Below are 23,728 nucleotides of genomic sequence, written 5' to 3'. Positions count from 1 at the left end.
CTGATATGGTTTTATAGATCTATGACTGCCTCTGATCAATAACTTGCTACATGATTTAAGTGCCTTGGTCCAAAGGGTGAAGGACATATTGAATTGAAAGGTTCCTGGTTTTTGTATGGAATACATCAGAAGTACATTTGTCTTATTCTTTAGATCTTTCTTTCTTTCCCCTGTCTGGTATAGCACATGCCCTTTATGTTTGATACTGTGATACTGTGTTATCATTCAATAAAGAAATAATGATGTAGAAAACCAATAACTAAGCTCTCCTGAACATGCCAGAGTTCAACATCTGTTGATGATTAGTAAACATTTATTGCTTGTCTTTTTATGAACTTGTTTTCATTTCAGAGTCCTGGTTAAGTTTGATCCAAACACTCATTATGTTTTGAGATAAACTCTAATCACTTGTTGTCACCAACACTTCCCTGAAGAAACATGTATCCAGTTTTTTGGACACTGTTACAGCAACTCGGGCAAATTTGCTTGCTTCTCAAGAGTTATTAGTGTTCACAAATTACATAAACTATTTAAGATTATAAGAATAACATTCATACATTCTGAGAGTGGATTTCCCCTTCAAAGGGGAGACTATATACCTTCTGCTGAACAGCAGAACAGCAGCCACTAAAGCTTCCATAGAGCAGAAGAAGGCTTTTGGTTTACCTCACTTTAAGTTTTATTACTGGGCTGCCAATTTGGACGCTATACTTCACTGGCATAATGGTTGGCCAACTTCAAGAAGATGTACCCTCTTGGCTCCAGATAGAAATATCTACATGTGGTGCCACCTCCCTCCCAGCACTCCTTAATAACCCAGCAGAAATAAAGACACCTCTTTATATAAAAATAATCCAATTATTCTTCACTCCTTAAGAATTTGGAAACAAATTCAATCTTTTCTTGATCTGCCCCTAGTCTACATAGACAGTCCAATCTGTCACAATCATGTTTTCTCCCCCGCTTTGATGGATCCAGCCTTTTCCATCTGGAAAGCCAAAAATATTATTTTCATACAGGACCCTGTACCTAAGGAAACCTAATGTCATTTCAACATCTCCAACAGACATTTGACTTACCATCCATGCACTTATTCAGAGAAAACTCTTGTATTGTTATCTGTATAACCCCTGTTTAAACGATTCCTTCAATAAACATATTTAAAAAAAAAAAAAAGACTCAGTGCTAATATAAAAGGAACTGATATGGTTTTATAGATCTATGACTGCCTCTGATCAATAACTTGCTACATGATTTAAGTGCCTTGGTCCAAAGGGTGAAGGACATATTGAATTGAAAGGTTCCTGGTTTTTGTATGGAATACATCAGAAGTACATTTGTCTTATTCTTTAGATCTTTCTTTCTTTCCCCTCTCTGGTATAGCACATGCCCTTTATGTTTGATACTGTGATACTGTGTTATCATTCAATAAAGAAATAATGATGTAGAAAACCAATAACTAAGCTCTCCTGAACATGCCAGAGTTCAACATCTGTTGATGATTAGTAAACATTTATTGCTTGTCTTTTATGAACTTGTTTTCATTTCAGAGTCCTGGTTAAGTTTGATCCAAACACTCATTATGTTTTGAGATAAACTCTAATCACTTGTTGTCACCAACACTTCCCTGAAGAAACATGTATCCAGTTTTTTGGACACTGTTACAGCAACTCGGGCAAATTTGCTTGCTTCTCAAGAGTTATTAGTGTTCACAAATTACATAAACTATTTAAGATTATAAGAATAACATTCATACATTCTGAGAGTGGATTTCCCCTTCAAAGGGAGACTATATACCTTCTGCTGAACAGCAGAACAGCAGCCACTAAAGCTTCCATAGAGCAGAAGAAGGCTTTGGTTTACCTCACTTTAAGTTTTATTACTGGGCTGCCAATTTGGACGCTATACTTCACTGGCATAATGGTTGGCCAACTTCAAGAAGATGTACCCTCTTGGCTCCAGATAGAAATATCTACATGTGGTGCCACCTCCCTCCCAGCACTCCTTAATAACCCAGCAGAAATAAAGACACCTCTTTATATAAAAATAATCCAATTATTCTTCACTCCTTAAGAATTTGGAAACAAATTCAATCTTTTCTTGATCTGCCCCTAGTCTACATAGACAGTCCAATCTGTCACAATCATGTTTTCTCCCCCGCTTTGATGGATCCAGCCTTTTCCATCTGGAAAGCCAAAAATATTATTTTCATACAGGCCCTGTACCTAAGGAAACCTAATGTCATTTCAACATCTCCAACAGACATTTGACTTACCATCCATGCACTTATTCAGAGAAAACTCTTGTATTGTTATCTGTATAACCCCTGTTTAAACGATTCCTTCAATAAACATATTTAAAAAAAAAAAAAAGACTCAGTGCTAATATAAAAGGAACTGATATGGTTTTATAGATCTATGACTGCCTCTGATCAATAACTTGCTACATGATTTAAGTGCCTTGGTCCAAAGGGTGAAGGACATATTGAATTGAAAGGTTCCTGGTTTTTGTATGGAATACATCAGAAGTACATTTGTCTTATTCTTTAGATCTTTCTTTCTTTCCCCTGTCTGGTATAGCACATGCCCTTTATGTTTGATACTGTGATACTGTGTTATCATTCAATAAAGAAATAATGATGTAGAAAACCAATAACTAAGCTCTCCTGAACATGCCAGAGTTCAACATCTGTTGATGATTAGTAAACATTTATTGCTTGTCTTTTATGAACTTGTTTTCATTTCAGAGTCCTGGTTAAGTTTGATCCAAACACTCATTATGTTTTGAGATAAACTCTAATCACTTGTTGTCACCAACACTTCCCTGAAGAAACATGTATCCAGTTTTTTGGACACTGTTACAGCAACTCGGGCAAATTTGCTTGCTTCTCAAGAGTTATTAGTGTTCACAAATTACATAAACTATTTAAGATTATAAGAACAACATTCATACATTCTGAGAGTGGATTTCCCCTTCAAAGGGAGACTATATACCTTCTGCTGAACAGCAGAACAGCAGCCACTAAAGCTTCCATAGGCACTTATGGAAAAATGATAAACTACTATTTAGCTGTAGAGCATTTAGCTAAAAAGTGAAGCTACTGCAAGACTAGCACAAGTGGAAAAGAGTCATTCATTTAGCAAACTGACTGACAAACCAAGTGGCTGTAACAGCTAAATGAATAAATTACAGGTCTTATGTGACATGTCCAGGTGAGCTCATTGGCTCATGTTCAGATACAGTATAGTTGTTTACAAGGAAAAGTGTTTGCCAAGTGCATTTGACCAATAATATCTCACCAACAGTGCAGAACCCCTCCCACCCCTCCCCCTAAAGCATATAAAAGAAAGTGGCCTTTCAACCATCTCTGACAGATTGTCGATAACATTTAACAGTGCAGATCAGAAACTCTAAAGATTCCGAGACTCTGACGTCAACATGCTCTCACTCCTCTTCTTGTTTGGTCTGACTCTGGGTGCTGTGTCTTCTTCAGACGGCAATCCGGTGAAGCTACTGCGTGGCAACTGTCCCATGTTCTGGTACAGTTTCAACGGCCGCTGCTACAAGTACGTCGCTACACTTTTGACCTGGGCTGATGCAGAGCTCCACTGTGTGTCAGAGGGAGGCAACCTGGTGTCCATCCACAGTCTGCAAGAAGATAATTTCATCAAATCCCTGATCAAGAATTTTGACCATGATCAGACATGGACCTGGATTGGACTCAGCGACATCCACAAAGAAGGTAGTTGGATGTGGTCTGATGGTAGCAGAGTGGACTTTGTCTATTGGAATAGTGATCAGCCAGATAACAAACACAACCGTGAACACTGTGTTCACAACAACTATGATAAAGGTTTGAAATGGAATGACCACCAGTGTTCTCTTACTAATCCCTCCGTTTGTGCATCTCGTATAACCTGTCCTTAACAATTGAGATGTAACATGATTGAACCCTGGTCACTGTTCACCTGTTGCTCTCTTGACATGCTTTAGGCCTCCTGAATGAAGACACAGATGTGCATTTATGTTTGTAGAGAACTAATTTCATTCTGATGAATGTGTTACATTACACAGATAACTCCAAATGAAAAGCTTCTGTTTTCTCATCATTTTTTCCACACAAATTTACTAACAAATCTCTAGTGAATGTTTGCTCAATATACACACAGTTTGTACGTGGATATTCAGCCTTCACTAATCATGAAAAAATGTTTCACAAATGTGCTGTTAAATACTGTATTAAGTGTGTGAAAATGAACTGAAGAAACTAAATGAAGACGCTCGAACAAGAGATTAAAGATGCAACCAGGATGAGTTCATAATTAAAAAATGATCAACAACACTGTCCTAATCTGACTCATATTTATTCCCAACCTGCCTGTCTCTCGCTCGGCTCATTTTCATGCTGCTCTGCTTTCTGTTACAAAGTCCATCCAGCGTCTGTTTCGGAGGTTACCATGGCAAAAGGAAATATTTACACTCCATTGTTGCTGATGTGTTGCCTCTCCACAGGGATCTTTTGGTAAAGAATTATAAAACGACAACTTTGACCGGCTAACTGAGGCTGAGTGAGTGCTCAATCAAATGAAAGCATGCTTTTATGGAAGTATATTGACAACAAAACATCTAAGAGCAGAAGTGCAAACTCAAAGTGAAAGCAGAGCGTCACCTGTTCAGCTTCAGCTCGATGGTGTTTTTTTTGTTTGTTTTTTTTTAGCATTTGGGCCCGGTCGCTACGCACACACTACGCACTGCGCTCAGCGAGGAGCGGGCCGATGAAAGATGAACAAAGTCTCTCTGCATGTTCTGCAGTGTTAGTTTAGTTTGCTGTCACATTACTCAACCCTGTATTTGTGAATACAAATATCTGAAGTGAAAGTTCTGTCACATAAATATGTTGTTGCGTATCATTGCACATTTTTAAGTGGGTATATGGAAATCCTGGAGATTTCTTAGTGGCTATACTGCGTATACCTGCGTATCATGTAGACTACACCACTGCAGCAGATATAACCAAACCTTTGAGACGCAGCAACATCAGAGGCCTGTACTACGAGGCAAGGTCGACATGCCCTGGATTTAATTTTGTTATCCGGCTTCACCAAACCTAACAGCAGCAGTCCTAAGGTGTGACCTGACGGTGGTTATCACCCAGTTCAATCAACCCAGGGTTTCCTAATCCAGCGACGAGCACGTTCACATAAAAGGGGCGGTGTATGCACCATATGACCAATCACAAATATGGACAAGTCTGCCAGGGCCGCATATTTTACACAAGAAGGGCACGATAACGATAATCCTACAGATATATGAAGAACACAGACCAAATACAGGCAGAAAGCAGTACAGTTGCTGCTGCTAAACCCAGGAAGGAAAGCTGTGAATGTGTAAGTTACAAGGCTTATCAACAGGGTTCGAAATTAACTTTTTCGTTTACTAGCCATTTGGCTGGTGAATGTTCAAACTTCACCAGCCACCATTGTTTTTTTTGGCTGGTGGGTGAGGCAAATCTACCAGCCACTTGCATACTTTACCAGCATTTGGCTGGTAGATGGTGCTCATTTTGAACCCTGCTTATTTATATCACTTTTGCTTATCAATATCAATGCCCCTTCAGTCAGGCACAACAAGATCTAACCTAATTACACTTGTGCTTTCCATAAAAATGTGTTGCTGTATTCTTTCAGTTGCAACCCTGGCAGTGGTAAGCGATCATGGGAGCAAATAAAAAATAAATATAAAAACATAATTCAAACCAGTAAGCAGCCTTACTTAAAGGCCAGCAAGTGCAAGGCTAAGATAAATATACATAATTCCTTTTGCTGAAATTCTACATCTTTCATAATGATACCCATCAGGGAAAGTCAACGGCTCTTTAAATGTTTTCACTTTTTTGAGCGCACCTCTCACTATCCGGGCAACAGATCTCAAGAATGGTGATGCCATTATCAATCTTGTATTGATAGGTCAGTAGGTTGTAACTTATCTTCCCTTAAAAAACAAACACAACATTTTAGTTTTATTGTTTGTTTTTTTTCAATGAAGAAACTTTCATAAATAAAAATACAAAATGTAACAAAAATAGATGGTGTTCAAGCCAACTTGTTGAAACAGTTACCCATTGCTTTTTTATTTTTATATATATATATATATATATTTGGGGAATTTTCATTTTACATTTCTCCTGTGTCTCTGGGTGCTGTGTCAACTTCAGATGACCAAGTACAGCAACTCCCTTTAACTGGAACAGTTTCAACGGCTGCTGCTACAAGTATGTCGCAACAACTATGAGCTGTGTTGATGCAGAGCTCCACTGTGTGTCAGAGAAAGCCACCCTGGTGTCCATCCTCAGTCTGGCTGAAGAAACGTTTGTTCCATCCCTGATCAAGATCTATGACAAGACTACGGGATTTGCCTGGATTGGACTCAGTGACAGCTACAGAGTAGGCACATGGTTTTGGTCTGATGGGTCTTTAGTCGACTATAGCTTTTGGAATGTAGGAGAGCCAAACAACTCTAATGGAAATGAAAACTGTGTTTGCAAAGGTTGTGGCACCGAATTGAGATGGAATGATGGTTTGTGTCCTCAATCAAGTTTTGTTTGTGCATTGTAGCAAACAAGAAGGTTTTGTCTGATTTAGCTGAGTGACTTTCCACGTGTTGCTCTGTATATGCATCAAGCCTTCCTAAATATTCAAATATTGAGTGTATGCACTTTCTGATATAACTCTACTATATAAAATGGATTGTTTGATGATAACATTGTTGTGCCTTTTTCACAAGTTTAAAATACTTTTGGATTTCCACCCAAATATTTTGCTTCATATTTTCAGAAAAGCTAAAAGATGTTCTGTTGTTAATCTGGGGAGAGGGAGACCTCTAGTGGTGACTCCTATCGTAATGTAATGTTTATTTTGATAGCATAGGCTAAACGCTAGCATTGTAATGGAATTTCCCATAGAGGTTAGCCTTAAGCTAGCGCATTTGTTTCTATACATTTTTAACAGACAATATATCAATGTTGTTCTTGAACAACGTCTGTAACCGAATGAAATACTGAGATGTATTTTTTGTTCTTTGTAGTTTTACAGTGCTTCCTGAGTAAAGTTTGATAAGGATACACAAGCTTCATTCTTTGTCTTGGGGAAACTGTTAGCTATCTGCCAAGCTAATGTAGCAGGCTAGGCCACGCCACACACACACAGAAGCAGGGGCAGAACAGCTATAATGAACATTAAAATTGAAAGACCTACAAAGCGATGGAAAGAAAACCATCATAATGTATATGGTGAAGTTGCTTTGGAAAGAACTAATTCAGGCCTCATATTCTTTTCTCCTTTTAATTCAAACATCTATAATATAGGATAATTCATAGAGAAGTGACCGCTGAATATGAGTTCTGGTCTATGTATCAACATCCAAACTAGTAAAACAAGATTTTTTAAGCTGTAGACCATCTAAAGAAGGCAGTTTAGAGTCACATAAATCTTTTGTTTGTAAGTAAATGTGTACTAGTTATTTAGGGCCATGAAAAACCTACTACTGTAACAAAGTGGTATCCAAATAATTTAGGGGGTTTTCAAATAAAAATCACACTTCCATAATAAAAGGACTTGGTTTAGGGCACATTAGATTGAAATGTTCCTGGAGTTTTTATGGAATTTCTATCAGAATGTAGGGCGTGTAAGTGTATGAACTCTTTATTTCTTTCTTTGTTAGTTATTTAGTTATTGTTTGTGTTTCTTTCCCTGGTTTAATTTCAGAGTTAATTTTTAATGAAAACACTCCTCACACACTTTTCTCATTGGACTACGGTGTTTAAATGATAGGGACACATACATTTTTTCAGAGATAAATGTTACATTGAGTCCAGCAGCAGATGGACTCTAGAGCTGTGATAAAGACAAGATCAACTTTTAAACAAAAGCTGTCTTAAGTGCAGCTGAGTCGACCGTCTCGGCACTTAAATACTCACCTTTTGAGACAGACTCTAATCCCTTGATGTCTCCAACACTTTCCAGAATGGAAATTTATATCCAGTTTTGTAGACACTTACAAACTTACGTTACAGCAACTCACGATAATGAAACATGTGATGTAAAAGATGTCTAAAGACTTAAGAAGTCAGGTCTTTTTTGTACAGGAACTGTTGCTTGGGGCTAAAAATGTTATTGTTGAGATTCTGGCCTCTAAATAGTTATTTTGTACATGTTTTGTTCCATTAACTTAATTGACGACGGGGGGAGGACAGAACCGGCTGACAGTAAAAGTGGCAGTGGTGGAAGAAGTATTCAGAACCTTTACCTAACTTAAAGTAATAATACCACACTGGTTGTCATGGTTGTGGATTTCTGTTGTGGTTTTTCCTGTTTATTGTTATTTCATTCCTTGTTTGTTTCAATTCAATTCAATTTTATTTATAGTATCAAATCATAACAAGAGTTATCTCGAGACACTTTACAGATAGAGTAGGTCTAGACCACACTATAATTTACAAAGACCCAACAATTCCAGTAATTCCCCCAAGAGCAAGCATTAGTAGTGGCTAATGCAACAGTGGCGAGGAAAAACTCCCTTTTAGGAAGAAACCTCGGACAGACCCAGGCTCTTGGTAGGCGGTGTCTGACGGTGCCGGTTGGGTAACAGTGCCAATAATAGTCACAAAGATAATGGAACAATGTCATAACAGGGCACTGAAGGGCGTTACAGGATGTAGCGTGGCACAGTGCAGCATGGGCGGACGTAGCAGGACGCAGACACTTGGCAGGACGCAGCCGGACACTGCAGAGCGTTGGACCACAGTAACAGCTCCAACCAAGATCGTGGTGCCACCCTAATCCAAGGGAATATTCTGGGCGGGAAAAGAAACATAAGGACTCCGGGGAGTAAACTCCCCAGAGCTAGGTTAGTAACAAATGGAAAGACAGAGGAGAGAGCAACTCAGTGTGTCACAGGAAGGACGTAACTTCCCTCGTAGTCTAGAACTATAATAGCATAACTAAGAGAGGCAGGTTAAGGAGAGGAGCCTGGTCAGGCTAGAACTCTCCCCAACCGGATCGGGCTGTACTGGCCTGCCTCCCTCTACTCTACTCTATTCGCTCCCTAACTATAAGCTTTATCAAAGAGGAGTGTTTTGAGTTCATTCTTAAATATGGTGATGGTGTCTGCCCCCCGAACCCAGACTGGGAGCTGGTTCCACAGGAGAGGAGCTTGATAGCTGAAGGCTCTGGCTCCCATTCTACTTTTAGAGATTCTAGGAACCACGAGAAGCTCTGAATTCTGGGAGCGTAGTGCTCTAGTGGGACAATAAGATACTAAGAGCTCTTCAAGATATGTAGGTGCTTGACCGTTTAGAGCTTTGTAGGTCAGGAGAAGGATTTTAAATTCAATCCTGGATTTTACAGGAAGCCAATGCAGAGAAGCTAATACAGGATAAATATGATCTCTTTTCTTCGTGGTTGTGTGTTACCGTGTTCTTTCTGTTTTGTTTTCCCGGTTCTATCCTTGAGTGTGTTTTTGATGCCTTAGTTTCCTGTTTAATTTTGTAGAATTGTTTCTCCTTTGTCTTGTCTTGTTTGACTTCCTGCCTTGTGTATTTCCCCACCTCTGTGATTGTCTGCCCCACCCTGATGTGTTCCACCTGTCCATCAGTCCTCTTGTCACCTGTCCCTTGTTACTACCCTTGTTACCTCGTGTATTAAGTCTCTGTGCTTTCTTTGTCTGTTGTGCGATCAACATTTGTGCGATTGTGTAAGTGCCTTGGTCCAAAGAGTGAAGGGCATATTGAATTGAAAGGGTCCTGGTTTTTAAAAGGAGGCATAAGTAAGAGAACATTGGAGGTCATTCCATTTCAAATCATGGTTGTTGTGAACACAGTGTTCCTCTGGCGTTATCTTGCTGTCCTCTATTCCAATAGACAAAGTCCACTTTGCAGATACAGTATAGTTGTTTACAAGGAAAAGTGTTTGCCAAGTGCATTTGACCAATAATATCACGCCAACAGTTCAGGACCCCTGCCACACCTCCCCCTAAAGCATATAAAAGAAAGTGGCCTTTCAACCATCGCTGACAGATTGTCGATAACATTTAACAGTGCAGATCGGAAACTCCAAAGATTCCGAGACTCTGACGCCAACATGCTCTCACTCCTCTTCTTGTTTGGTCTGACTCTGGGTGCTGTGTCTCTTTCAGATGGCTATCCAGTGAATCTACTGCGTAGCAACTGTCCCATGTTCTGGTACAGTTTCAACGGCCGCTGCTACAAGTACGTCGCTACACTTTTGACCTGGGCTGATGCAGAGCTCCACTGTGTGTCAGAGGGAGGCAACCTGGTGTCCATCCACAGTCTGGAAGAAGAGGATTTCATCAAATCCCTGATCAAGAATTTTGACCATGCTCAGGCATGGACCTGGATTGGACTCAGCGACATCCACAAAGAAGGTAGTTGGATGTGGTCTGATGGTAGCAGAGTGGACTTTGTCTATTGGAATACAGGAGAGCCAAATAACTACAATAGCCGTGAACACTGTGTCCACAACAATGTTGGTGAAGATTTGAAATGGAATGACCTCCCGTGTTCTCTTACTAAGCCCTCCGTTTGTGCAGCATAACCTGTCCTTAACAATTGAGATGTAACATGATTGAACCCTGGTCACTGTTCACCTGTTGCTCTCTTGACATGCTTTAGGCCTCCAGAATGAAGACACAGATGTGCATTTATGTTTGTAGAGAACTAATTTCATTCTGATGAATGTGTTACATTACACAGGTAACTCCAAATGAAAAGCTTCTGTTTTCTCATCATTATTTCCACACAAACTTACTAACAAATCTCTAGTGAATGTTTGCTCAATATACACACAGTTTGTACGTGGATATTCAGCCTTCCCTAATTATGAAAAAATATGCTGTTAAATACTGTATTAAGTGTGTGAAAATGAACTGAAGAAACTAAATGAAGACGCTCGAACAAGAGATTAAAGATGCAACCAGAATGAGTTCATAATTAAAAAATGATCAACAACACCTAATTAATCCTAACTCCTAATGAGTCCTAATCTGACTCATATTTACTCCCAACCTGCCTGTCTCTCGCTCGGCTCATTTTCATGCTGCTCTGCTTTCTGTTACAAAGTCCATCCAGCGTCTGTTTCGGAGGTTACCATGGCAAAAGGAAATTTTTACACTCCATTGTTGCTGATGTGGCGCAGAAGCAACGTGTTGCCTCTCCACAGGGATCTTTTGGTAAAGAATTATAAAACGACAACTTTGACCGGCTAACTTGGCAGTTTAATAGTGAGGGACCCTTTGGGAGTCAATGGCTGAGTGAGTGCTCAATCAAATGAAAGCATGCTTTTATGGAAGTATATTGACAACAAAACATCTAAGAGCAGAAGTGCAAACTCAAAGTGAAAGCAGAGCGTCACCTGTTCAGCTTCAGCGTGATGGTGTTTTTTTTTATTTATTTGGGGCTTTTTCCATTTATTATGAAGTGACAGTAGATAAACTTGAAAGGGGGAGAGAGATGGGGGATGACACGCAGCAAAGGGCAGCAGGTTGGATTCGAACCCACACCTCTGCAGAACTCAGCCAACATGGGGTGAACTCTCTCACTGGGTGAGCTAGAGGCCACTCCAGCTCGATGGTGTTTTATGCCCCCAATGTCGACTTCAAGGCAGTGCTGCGTTAGGGGCATAAAACACTAAACAACTTAAATTTCACCTGTTACGCCCTTTGTTTTACTTACTCCCAGCTGTTGTTTGCTCGGAAATATTCTAGCATTATCTCATCCTAAAACCCCAGGTTGTCATGTTACATTTCTGTTATAATACACAGTAACAGTGTAAATAGCAGCGCTTAGCTAACATAGCAGTATAGCCTATATGATAAACACAATCAAGCTAGCAAAAACAACCAGCAGCAATAATCATAAAGCTAACTTAGCCTAGCACAAACTAATTAGCTTCTTAGCCATATCAATAATCTTACAAAATTAAAAATAAGCAGTTCTCTGATAGCATGAGTGAGGTATCTCCCATATGGGTACGCCTCCCAGCGTATCCCTCAGAAGCCATTTTAACTACGCCAGCCATGATTGGCTGGCCACATCTGATGCAAGACACACAAGGGGCGGTCCTCTATATAATCAACAGCCTGTGCGTCTTACCGTCATTCAAGGTAGCAACCTCTTCTCGCTCCACGCAAGAAGGGTGGTCCGGTGAGATACCTCACTCATGCTATCAGAGAACCGGGGTTACGGTCGTAACCTTAAGTTCTCTTTCAAGCATTCGTTCGGTATCTCACATATAGGATATGTTTACTCCCGTATTGTCGGACAAGCCAACCTCTGTGATACGTCACCTTTCCAATCATTCTAACGCATTCTGCGTCCCCGATGACTCCACACTCAAAACCGTGTGATCCAGGCGAGGCGCAGTAACATCAAGTCTGTAAAACCTCATGAACGTTGTTGGGGACGACCAGCAAGCGGCCGCACACACCTCCTGTATCGACAACCCTTTAAATAAGGCCCACGACGTGGCAATTCCCCTTGTTGAATGTGCATGTAGACCAACAGGAGATTTGAGCCCCTTAGACGAATAGGCGAAGGTGAATGCCTCCACAATCCAGTATGATAAACGCTGCTTTGTGATAAGCTTACCCTTGTGAGGTCCTGACCACGAAACAGGCAGCTGATCTGCTTTCCTGAATGAGTGTCATAGCCAGGTACGCTCTCAGAGTGCGCACAGGACACAACATATGCAGCCGCCCCTGTTCCTCCGATGCAAACGGTGGCAGATAGAAAGCACTAAGCTCCAAGGGAAGGCATGAATAGTACGAATTCATGACCTTAGGAATGTATGCCGGGTTCGGGCGTAATGAGACTTTAGAATTCCCCGGGCCAAACTGTATACGCGATGGATGCACTGATAAGGCATGTAAATCACCAACCCGCTTGGCTTAAGTTAACGCCAAAAGCAGTGCTGCCTTGAGTGAAAGCTTATCACACCCACCTCCAATAAGGGTTTGAATGGTGGTCCCGATAAAGCTTCCAACACCAGTGGCAAATCCCATCCGGGAGACAACGATTTTGACACCGGGCGTAAGCACCTCGCTCCGCGCATGAAACGGCAAACCAGGGGATGCTGTCCCACTGTCTTACCGTTTAAACCCACATGACATGCAGAAATAGCGGCCAGGTATACTTTAATCGTGGAGAATGCTTTTCCCATATCCAGGAGAGTTTGTAGGAATGTCAACACAATCCCTACTGAGCACTGAAAGAACACTTCCTCAGTAGACATGCACCAGTCTTCAAACACACGCCACTAAACTTCATACAAAGTACGCATGGATGGAGCTCTGTCACTTTGAATAGTCATTATAAGATTTTCAGGTAGACCACAAGACGTCAAATTCAGCCCCTCACAGGCCAAGCCCAGAGGGCCAGGCGCTCTGGGTGGGGGTGAAAGATTTCCCCTTGTGCTTGAGACAGTAGGTCCCTGCGCAACGGTAGCGGCCACGGCTGTGCGTAAAGCCTCTGTGTTATCTCCGCTAACCACTGGGTGGCACCCCATCCCCATAGAGACGTGTCTGTAGTAATCACCTTTCTGGCGCATATCGTGCCCAGTGGCACCCCGTGTGTCAGGAATTGTGGCCGTTTTCATGGACACAGCGTCATCCAGTGGCATAACGAGCCAACACCAGGCCCCTATGCAGGATTATCAAGGCGGGCCCCCGTACTACAGCACGTGATGACGTCCACAAGTAGGCTACCATGAATAGGACAGGATAGGATCATAGAGACACTGCATATAAAAGATGAGATGACTGACAAAATCAGGAGTAGCCTACGTGCACCACAACAACAAAAAAACACTGGTGAATGCGCACCATAACATAAAAAACACACAAGGGCAGTCCCTCCAGGATTTCACGGCCTTTTTTTGAGATTGTTGCGGCCCAAAATGCCTGATTTCACTGGAGCTTTTGTAAAAAAATCGCTATAAAAGTTGCAATGTCTTTTGTACGTTTGTTGCAATGAAGTTGCAGAAGACGGTGAAAGTTGCAAAAAAAGTTGCACATTTTGTGTATAGTTCTTTAAAAACAAAAAGGAAACTTGTTTTGGGGAGAATAATAATTATTACTATTAATTAATTACTCTGGGCTGAGCTTTCCTAGGAACCTTACCAAAAAGGCTCAGATGCTGCAAATGTTGGTGTAATATGAAAATGGCTGGTGGATTTAAGACAAAAAAATAATAATTTATTGAATGAATCAAATATGAACATATATGTCACTGTCAGTGGCTTGTTGATCTTTTCATTGTTAGTTCATTTCCTATCCTGGCCAGACACACACACACACACACACACACACACACACACACACACACACACACACACACACACACACACACACACACATTCATACGATTTGATAAAGTACTTATTGGACTTTAACTTATCATTGCACTTACAATAACAAGCGTAGCTGTCCTCAATTTAGGTCATCTGTCGTCTCATCTGCGTTTTTTCCTGCATCCACCGTGTGTGATTGTGTGTGTGTGCGCGCAGCCCTGCCCGCTGCAGAGAGCCGACAAATGGAAACAGCAGCCGCTTCAGACTTTAGAGTGAAAAAGCGTTACAGTGTGCATTGATGTTAAAATGTATACAGGTTGGCAGGACGGTCTGAAATGTTTTGCACGGTCTTTCGCTGTACGTTTTGTTGGTAAATGTGAGATCACATTTCGAGTCACACACGTCTCGTCTTCATATCAGAAACAAGGAAATTAATTTGACCCGTTCTCACTCCCGCTTGGTCAGTGTCTGCACGTGAGACTGCTGGGATTGTCACGAGTAATGATAATACGATAGGGGGCCCCGGCTGTCAATCAATATCGTCCAGTGATGCGGGCCCCTGATTGGTCCGGGCCCATAAGCACCACTTACCCTGCTTACCGATAGTTATGCGTCTGGCGTCATCGCGTAGTCCGCTGATATAAAGATATGGCGGCGTGAGTGAACTCGAGGGTCTAAACCGAGTTTCTTTACCCAGCTTTGAAATTCCCTCATATATAGCCTGCCTAGAGGAAGAGCGACCAGTGCTGATGCCATCAGACCCAGAAGTCTGTGGCAATCCCGTAATGTCAAATTTTTCCCCCTGCAAAACAGAGCGAGACATGCGCGCATCACCTCTGTCCTGTCTTGAGATATGCGAGCCCTCATTGTGACCGAGTCTTGGGACAACCCGATAAAATGTATTGATTGTGTGCATTATCGCAGCCAGGAGACAGTCATCCAAGTATGTTGCCAGACGGATTCATTCATCCTGAGCGGCCCCATCGCTGCCTCCGTGCATTTGATAAAAACACGAGGGCTGAGTGACAGGCCGAAGGGTAGAACTAAGTATTCGTAAACCACCCCTCTGTAGGCAAATCTGAGATATTTCCTGTGAGGGGCATATATCCGCAGATGGAAATACGCATCGGCTAGGTCCAGGCTTGTGAACCAACAGGGCTGCGTGTGTCAGCATTCGAAACCTGTATTGTCTTAGATGTCTGTATAACACTCTTAGATCTAATATAGGCCTCATACCCCATCCCTCCCCCCTTTTTGGGGATGATTAAGTACCTCGAGTAGAAGCCGCTTTGCCTCTGGGCAGGAGGTACTACCTGAATTGCTCCTTTCTCTGATAGAGAACTGATCTCTGCATCGAGAAAGCGAGCCGCTTCCCCCACCGCCTGTGAATGTATTATTCTCGAGAAACAAGGGGGAGAACTGGAGTCTGTACCCTCTTTCGATAGTTTTGAGCACCCAGTTTGATTCCATGCATGCCCGCCAGTGGTGCGCCCGCCAGTGGTGCGCCCGATCTGCGAGTGAGCCCACTGAGGGATTCGGCGCCATAGGTGGGGCAATGCTGCCCCCCTGCGGTGAGCAACATTGCTGCGCCACGGCAGCCGCGAGTAAGTGTACAGCCCGCCCCGCTACGGAGCACATGAGGCTGTTTATGTTTTTCATGTTTTGCAACACAATCTTTTGCATGCAGAGCCCTCGGCCCTTGGCCTGGATGCACTGATGGGCACAATTTTATTGTTTTTGAACAATACAATGTGTTTGTGCTTTTGACAGTGGAGAAGGGCGTTAAAAACAGAACATTGTCCCGTGACTCAGGGTTCAGAGTCACAACGGCAGGCTCCCGCTTGGCCCTCTTGCCCGGTCGCGAGTGAGGTGGCACTGGCTGGCTTCCCTGCTGTTCCACTAGTGCAGCTGGCTTGTTGGCCCACGCACCCCCGCCTTCAGTTTTAGGATGAGCTGGAGGTCTGGGCTGTGCAGTGGAGCATTTTGGAATCCTGAAGCCAGGCGGAGGGCGAGCTACTGCATGTGCGAAGAATGGTTGGGGGGTTGGAGCGGGAGGCGGCTGTATTTTCCTGGGCAAACAGGTCTGCAGGGCTTCACCCTCTCTCTTCTTCTCCTCACAGCGGCGTTGCATGGTAGCCATCGCAGGGCCGAACAGACCCTTCGGATCCATGGCAATGTCGAGGAGCTGGACTTTTTCGCGGTGTGAGAGGCTGGATAAATTGAGCCAACGTGCCCTCTCCTGCGTCACCATGGTGCTCATCGCTCTTCCCGAGGCTTGCACTGCGCAGTGGTGCAGGCGGAGGCATAGGTTAGTCACAACGCACACCGCGTCCCACAGCGTACGGTCCATGGTGCCGGCCATCTCATCCTGGAGCTCAGCCTGGTACACCATTAACATGGATGCGTTAAGTGAAATGGGGAAGTGAAATTAATAAGCATTGTGATAAACATAACAGAGTCAGGCTATTTTTTTGCCAGCTTTCCTTCCTGTTTTAGGAAGCAGCGACTGTATTGCGTTTTGCCTGTAAAACCGTGTCTGTGTTCTTCATATTTATGTAGAATTATAATTTCTTCTTCTTATGTAAAATATACAGCTCTGTAGATGTTTGCGATTGGTCGTGCTGTGCAAACAGCGGCTCTGTTATATGAACGCGCGCGTCGCTGGATTGGGAAACCCTGGGTTGACTGAACTAGTTGATAACCAGCGTCATGACACAGGTTATGCGGGACCGCGGTTGTGAGGTTAGGTGAAGACGGGGAACTGAAAGAAATCCAGGACATGTTGATCTGGATTCGTAGTACAGGCCTCAGATCTCAATAATGGTGATGCCATTATCAATCGAGTATTGATAGGTCAGTAGGTTGTAACTTATTTTACCTTAAAAAAAAAAAACACAAGATAAGATAAGATAAGATATAATTTATTGTCCCCGAAGGGAAATTAGTTTTGGACTCTGTCCGTTCTGCAGCTTCACAAAGACAACACAAAATACAGAAAATAAGCATCTCTCAACACATACTCTCATGCAACACAAAACATGCTTTCATATACATTAGACAGCTACCTATATAGTAAGCACATTAACGCCTCTTTTCATTGGCAGTTTCTAATTGAACAATCCTGTAGGCTACGTATTGCACAAAATGACAGTGTACTGGCATAATGCATAACCCCAATAGCCTACGTATTGCACAAATGACATAATGCACACCCAAACAACATCATTTTAGTGTCACTGCAAACTTTTCGCAAATAAAAATACAAAATGTAACAAAAACAGATGGTGTTTAACCCAACTGGTTGAAACAATTACCCATTGCTTTTTTCCACTTTTTTTATATTTTGGGAATTTTCATTTTCCATTTCTCCTTGTCTCTGTAAACTCCCCCCCCGCTGTGTGTCACTGTATGTGTTTGATTCTCAGGATTTATTATTAAGTTTTAAATATCTTCACGACCAGAAGCCTGATGCTCAGGTTCACATGGTTTTAAAGTCTCTCACCCATCTGATTGGAACATTAAACAGCCAGCTGCTTTCTCAGTATGTGGTGTGTCTGCAGGCCACCGAGGTGTGTGACACTCATGTGGAGTGTGTGTGTGTGTGTGTGTGTGTGTGTGTGTGTGTGATCCCTTGTTTTTCGCAGACTCTGGCTCCAGTGTCCATCTGATTCCCCTGCTGTGTTTGCTCTCAACAGGTGTTTTTATCATGTGATTCCCCTGCTGTCTATACTCTCAGTAGGTTTTCATTATCAGATTCCCCTGCTGGCTCTCTCTCTGCACGTCTCCCCCTCTCCTCTCCTCTCCGTTTTCAGGGCTTTTTCTTGACCATCCAGTGAATGCAACAAAAACCCACTCTCTTAATGCATTCAATTAATATTTGGTGCTGGACCCGATCTGTTGAACATGATCCATAACCTCGTCCCTAGGCGGTTCTGTGTTACACAAATTGGTCTGAAACTGCTGCTGTGTATTGATTCCTTGTCGCTTTGACCCATAGAATCACATTCAACGCCGGTAGCCGACTTTTCATTCACACGGAGCGCAAAATGTTGGGTGCCATTAAACCACTGCAGACGAAGAGGGTGCAGCAAGTTGACAATGTGGAAAACGTGATGGAAAGATGGCATTTATGTTTGTTTATTGAAATAATTTGAGGAAGGTTACTGTTTCCTTGTGGCTGGGTTGGCTCAGTGGGTAGAGTGGGTGCACATATACTCAGAGGTTAATTCCTTGACGCAAAGATCCAGGGTTCAAATCCAACCTGTGACGGTTTCCTGCACGTCTTCCTCTTTTCTCACCTAGATGTCCTGTCAAAATTAAAGGCGGGAAAGCCCAAAAAAATAATGTTTAAAAAAAATCAGAAAAGGTTACAGTCTCCTCATCGCTGCACACAGATGTGACGTTTAGGTTGCATGTTTTATACGTCATATATAGTTTATGATTTAACAATGATGTACCACATACAGAATTTTAAATACCTGTTTTTATTCTGAATGCCAGATGCATATTGCAGAATTCTTGATTCACATTCTTCCCCCTTAACTCTGCTCTCAGTTTAGCAATCATTGCAGGTTATTAATACAGGAACATGAATTTTTTTCACACCATTATTTTCTTCAACGTGGTCTTCTGGGGATACATTTGTATTTAGTTTGAAATCATTATCCACTTCAATAGTGATGGTGAAGTGATCAGTAATAAGTATTTTATTGTTTGAATTGCTGAAAAAGCAACCAAAAATGATGGCAGCAGTTTGGAGGTCTGGAACCAGGCTATACAGAGGGAATAGAAATGTGCCAACTATGCCAAGAGCCCTCTTTGTGTTTGTTCATAAAAGCATTGCATCAGGCATTGTCACTGAATAACTGACACAACTTTCATACAGTATATTCAGTTCCAGGTCTTTATCAAGTGCAGAAGCTGAAATGCCTAAACTAATAAAGACAACTTTGTAAAGCCTTTTTGTGTCCCTACAAGTAAACACTTTTTCACATTCCCGTGCTGGATAACTGAGAAAAGTTTGAAAAATTTAGATTGCTAGTGGTTTTGAAGACTGTCAAGTATTTATTCATTTGAATAAACAAGAAGAATTATTAATAAAAAGGTCTTCTTGTCCTTCCCGCTGGTTTTCTCCTAGTTGGCGCCACCCAGTAGGTTTTGATCTTCCTCAGAGATTTATCTGGAAGAGAGAAAGAGAGAGACAGACAGACACACAGAATGAAAGAAATATTAGTGTACACGATTAAAAGTAAAATATTGCATATTTGAAGTAACAGCATTGTAGACTGTGTAAACCCAGCCCAATCTGCTGGGCGATTTGATTTCTCCCTGCAGCTCAGGCTGGAAACCTGTACATTTATCTATCCTGCTTCCGTTACAATTTTGCGGGGACCAATCACTAACTGGCTTATCCACCTGGCGTGCTATTGGCAGGTTTAACACGATGACGACAGAGAAGCGACCAAGCAGCTTCTTGTTTACATTCAACATGGCGGCCACCGAAACACAGCAACCCATTGATGCCGCTGTCGTTGCTACGCCACCTGGATCGTTGGTCTGATTGGTTGAAGGACTATCCAATTGCGTACAGTCATTTGAGCTATGCCAGTTGATCACGCCTCTTGTGCATTAGAAAATCCAGAGCAGACTCCCCAGACTAATGTTCAATCTTAAAAGATTGAGCTTGGTCTGGTGATAGCCAGACTAACAGCATTGTTTATTTTCTCCAACATCTCTTTTCTTGTATGCATGTAATTTGTCCTGAGAAGAAATGAGCTGAAGAGATTGTAAAGCTGTCTAATTCTATCGATCATGACTGAATGATAGTTATACTGATCATTATTCACATTTGAGAGAAATTGAGCAACAACCAATTCTATTGACTCCCCTCTAAGGTGGGCAATTAAACTGTCTAATAGCAGCACAGGTAATTATTATCATTGTCTACTTACACTCTGGGATGCCAGGAGTCTCTTCCATCATGTTGCATAACTCGATTTCTTTCAACCTGATGGAGACCTCGCAAATGTCGTCTGCCTCGCTCCATGGGGCTGGACCAGGATCCTTTGCTGTCACACTGAAGGCGTCCAGAGGTCGGTAATCAGGCACTGCCAAACAGCTCAGTGTGGTCAAAGCTGCTTCAGCTTCAAACCGCAGAGAGGCTGCGCTGTTTGGCTCAGCGCCGTCTTTGTAATCCTCATTAAAAGAGTCTGTAGTGGACCATTTGGTCAGAGAGTTCAGCTGTCTTGGTTCTGGGTCAAAATGAGCCCAGATTTTCTTGTTTTCTGCCGTTTTGTCATGGATAGAGGGGATATAACTGACAGCTGCCATTTTGCTCAGAGAGTGCATCATTTTTTTGTTTAGATTCAAAGTGGAGAGCATCATTAACAGTTCTAGAACCAGGAAGGGTTTTAGGTTCAACAGCAAGAATGTCACTTAGTCTGATGTAGTCTGCATGACAAGATTTAAAGAAATAATGTAGTCTGCATTTTACTAGCAAGGATTAACAAATATTCATGGTACAGTTTGACATTTTGGGAAATATGCTTGGTTACTTTATTGTTGACAGCTGAATGAGCAGAGTGATATCTCTTAAATGTGAAGTTTCAGCCAGTAGCCGGTAAGCTTAGCTTAGCTTTTTTGGCCTGGTGTAGTGACTTCCTGAAGTCAGTCAATGCAACATTAACATATAAAAGGTTCCTTGGAGTCAGCTGTTCGCAGGGCTGTAGTACTTGAGTACAGACTCAGCCTTGAGTCCGGACTCAAGTCCACTTTTTGAAGTCTTGCATTTGTCTTGGTCTTGTGCCTTGTTGGACTTAGAATTGTCTTGGGCTATTGTCTGACTATTGGTGAAATTGTCCCTGGCTGCTGATTCAGGATCAGTTGTACAGACCATTGCCTAAGATCTATGCATTGATTAGTTTGATGTTTAGAAGATAGATTCCTGTTTCTAGATCCAACCTAACTGTTTAATCACTATATTAGCATTGGAAGGACAATATTGCCTATTATGGTCTCGAAAAGGACTCGATTTGTTCTGAACCCAGTCTTGACTTGGTCTCGACTGCCTTTGGACTTGATCTTGACTTGGTCTCGATTGAACCTGTCTAGGACTTGACTTGGACTCGATTAAGTTAGTCTTGACTAAAGCCCTGGCTGTTTGTAAGTTCAAAGTTAATTCCTAATTCCTAACCTAATTCTAATGTGTTTAATAAGTAGAGATTTACTTATCACTAAATTAAAATGGGTTGTGCTCCTTTATGCAGTCTATGGTAGTTTTAGAAAATATAGTTCTTGTGTAGAAACTGGTTGTTTGTTACTAGCTTAATAATCCCACCCGCTGACTGCCAGGTATTGTGTAGCTAACTGACCCAACTGACAAAGCTAACCTTAGATTGCTAACATTAATATATAAACCATGTAGAGTGAAGGAGTATGGAATATGTTCTGACCCCGCCACTACACGTGCGTATGCATAAATTCTTTATAGTTCATACTGTGAACTTTTTTACATCCATCGGTCAATATTTTTTCTGTTAATGTTCCTATTTTATATTATGTCTGCTGACTCTTGCACTGTATTTACCATTATGCACCAAACACCAAGACAAATTCCTTGTATGTGCATACTTACATACTTATCCCCAACCGGCACCGTCAGACACCGCCTACCAAGAGCCTGGGTCTGTCCGAGGTTTCTTCCTAAAAGGGAGTTTTTCCTCGCCACTGTCGCATTAAATGCTTGCTCTTGGGGGAACTACTGGAATTACTAGAATTTTTGGGACTTTATAAATTATAGAGTGTGGTCTAGACCTACTCTATCTGTAAAGTGTCTCGAGATAACTCTTGTTATGATTTGATACTGTAAATAAAATTGAATTGAACTTGAATTGAATTGAATACCTACAGTACTTCACTAAACTAGCTAACTAGTAGTTTTAAAGAACTTAGGGAGGACTTTACTTCAAACTTAGTAATGGATTGAACCTGGAGTCACCATTTTTGGGGGAAGTTATTTTGGTTGGTCTAAAAGAAATATATTTCCCACACTTCGGTTCTCTGTAGGCTACTACAAGGTGTGAATTGGTGTTAGCTAAAAATGTGAATGCTGGTGCCGGTCCAAAATGTCTGGCGGCATTTATTAACCATTTGGCTTGTTACCGTTTAAATGGTGTTCAATAGCTCCTTATTTGTCGGCAGCATACGCAGTGAAGATGGAGAACTAGAGCAGTGGTTCCGGTACGTGGGATGAATGTAGAGTAGCTCAACTCATTTGAAAAGATAGAAATTATGATTTGATAAAAAAATATATATATCCACATCCATCCATCCATCTTCATCCGCTTATCCGGGGTCGGGTCGCGGGGGTAGCAGCTCCAGCAGGGGACCCCAAACTTCCCTTTCCCGGGCCACATTAACCAGCTCCGACTGGGGGATCCCGAGGCGTTCCCAGGCAAGGTTAGAGATATAATCCCTCCACCTAGTCCTGGGTCTCCCCCGAGGCCTCCTCCCAGCTGGACGTGCCTGGAACACCTCCCTAGGGAGGCGCCCAGGGGGCATCCTTACCAGATGCCCGAACCACCTCAACTGGCTCCTTTCGACGCGAAGGAGCAGCGGCTCTACTCCGAGCTCCTCACGGATAACTGAGCTTCTCACCCTATCTCTAAGGGAGACGCCAGCTACCCTCCTGAGGAAACCCATTTCGGCCGCTTGTACCGTGGATCTTGTTCTTTCGGTCATGACCCAGCCTTCATGACCATAGGTGAGGGTAGGAACAAAAACTGACAGGTAGATTGAGAGCTTTGCCTTCTGGCTCAGCTCTCTTTTCGTCACAACGGTGCGATAAATTGAATGTAATACCGCACCTGCTGTGCCGATTCTCCGACCAATCTCCCGCTCCATTGTCCCCTCACTCGCGAACAAGACCCCAAGGTACTTGAACTCCTTCACTTGGGGGTAAGGACTCATTCCCTACCTGGAGAAGGCACTCCATCGGTTTCCTGCTGAGAACCATGGCCTCCGATTTAGAGGTGCTGATCCTCATCCCAGCCGCTTCACACTCGGCTGCGAACCGATCCAGTGAGTGCTGAAGGTCACAGGCTGATGATGCCATCAGGACCACATCATCTGCAAAAAGCAGCGATGAGATCCCCAGCCCACCGAACTGCAACCCCTCTCCACCCCGACTATGCCTCGATATCCTGTCCATAAATACTACAAACAGGATTGGTGACAAAGCGCAGCCCTGGCGGAGGCCAACTCTCACCTGAAACGAGTCCGACTTACTGCCGAGAACCCGGACACAGCTCTTGCTTTGGTCGTACAGAGATTGGATGGCCCTGAGAAGGGACCCCCTCACCCCGTACTCC

The 23,728-nt window shown here is 42.5% G+C and overlaps 2 protein-coding genes and 1 pseudogene across 2 annotated transcripts in view; all 3 read left to right on the top strand.

Moving 5' to 3' along the window:
• Positions 1–23,728, top strand: part of LOC144527007 (contactin-associated protein-like 4) — a 293,082-nt gene that overhangs the window by 51,419 nt on the left and 217,935 nt on the right. The gene's annotated exons all lie outside the window — the stretch shown is intronic.
• LOC144526564 (galactose-specific lectin nattectin pseudogene) lies at positions 3,439–3,927 on the top strand (annotated as a pseudogene).
• Positions 10,137–10,610, top strand: LOC144526581 (lactose-binding lectin l-2-like). Its single transcript, XM_078264135.1, has one exon. It carries the CDS (start codon positions 10,137–10,139, stop codon positions 10,608–10,610), a length of 474 nt encoding a protein of 157 aa, XP_078120261.1.

The sequence above is a fragment of the Sander vitreus genome, chromosome 12, assembly GCF_031162955.1.
Source record: "Sander vitreus isolate 19-12246 chromosome 12, sanVit1, whole genome shotgun sequence".
NCBI lineage: Eukaryota > Metazoa > Chordata > Actinopteri > Perciformes > Percidae > Sander > Sander vitreus.
This window is presented reverse-complemented; position numbering and strand designations above follow the sequence as displayed.

Coding starts and splice junctions, on each gene's coding strand:
- LOC144526581 (XM_078264135.1), top strand. CDS start 10,137: ATGCTCTCACTCCTCTTCTTGTTTGGTCTGACTCTGGGTGCTGTGTCT.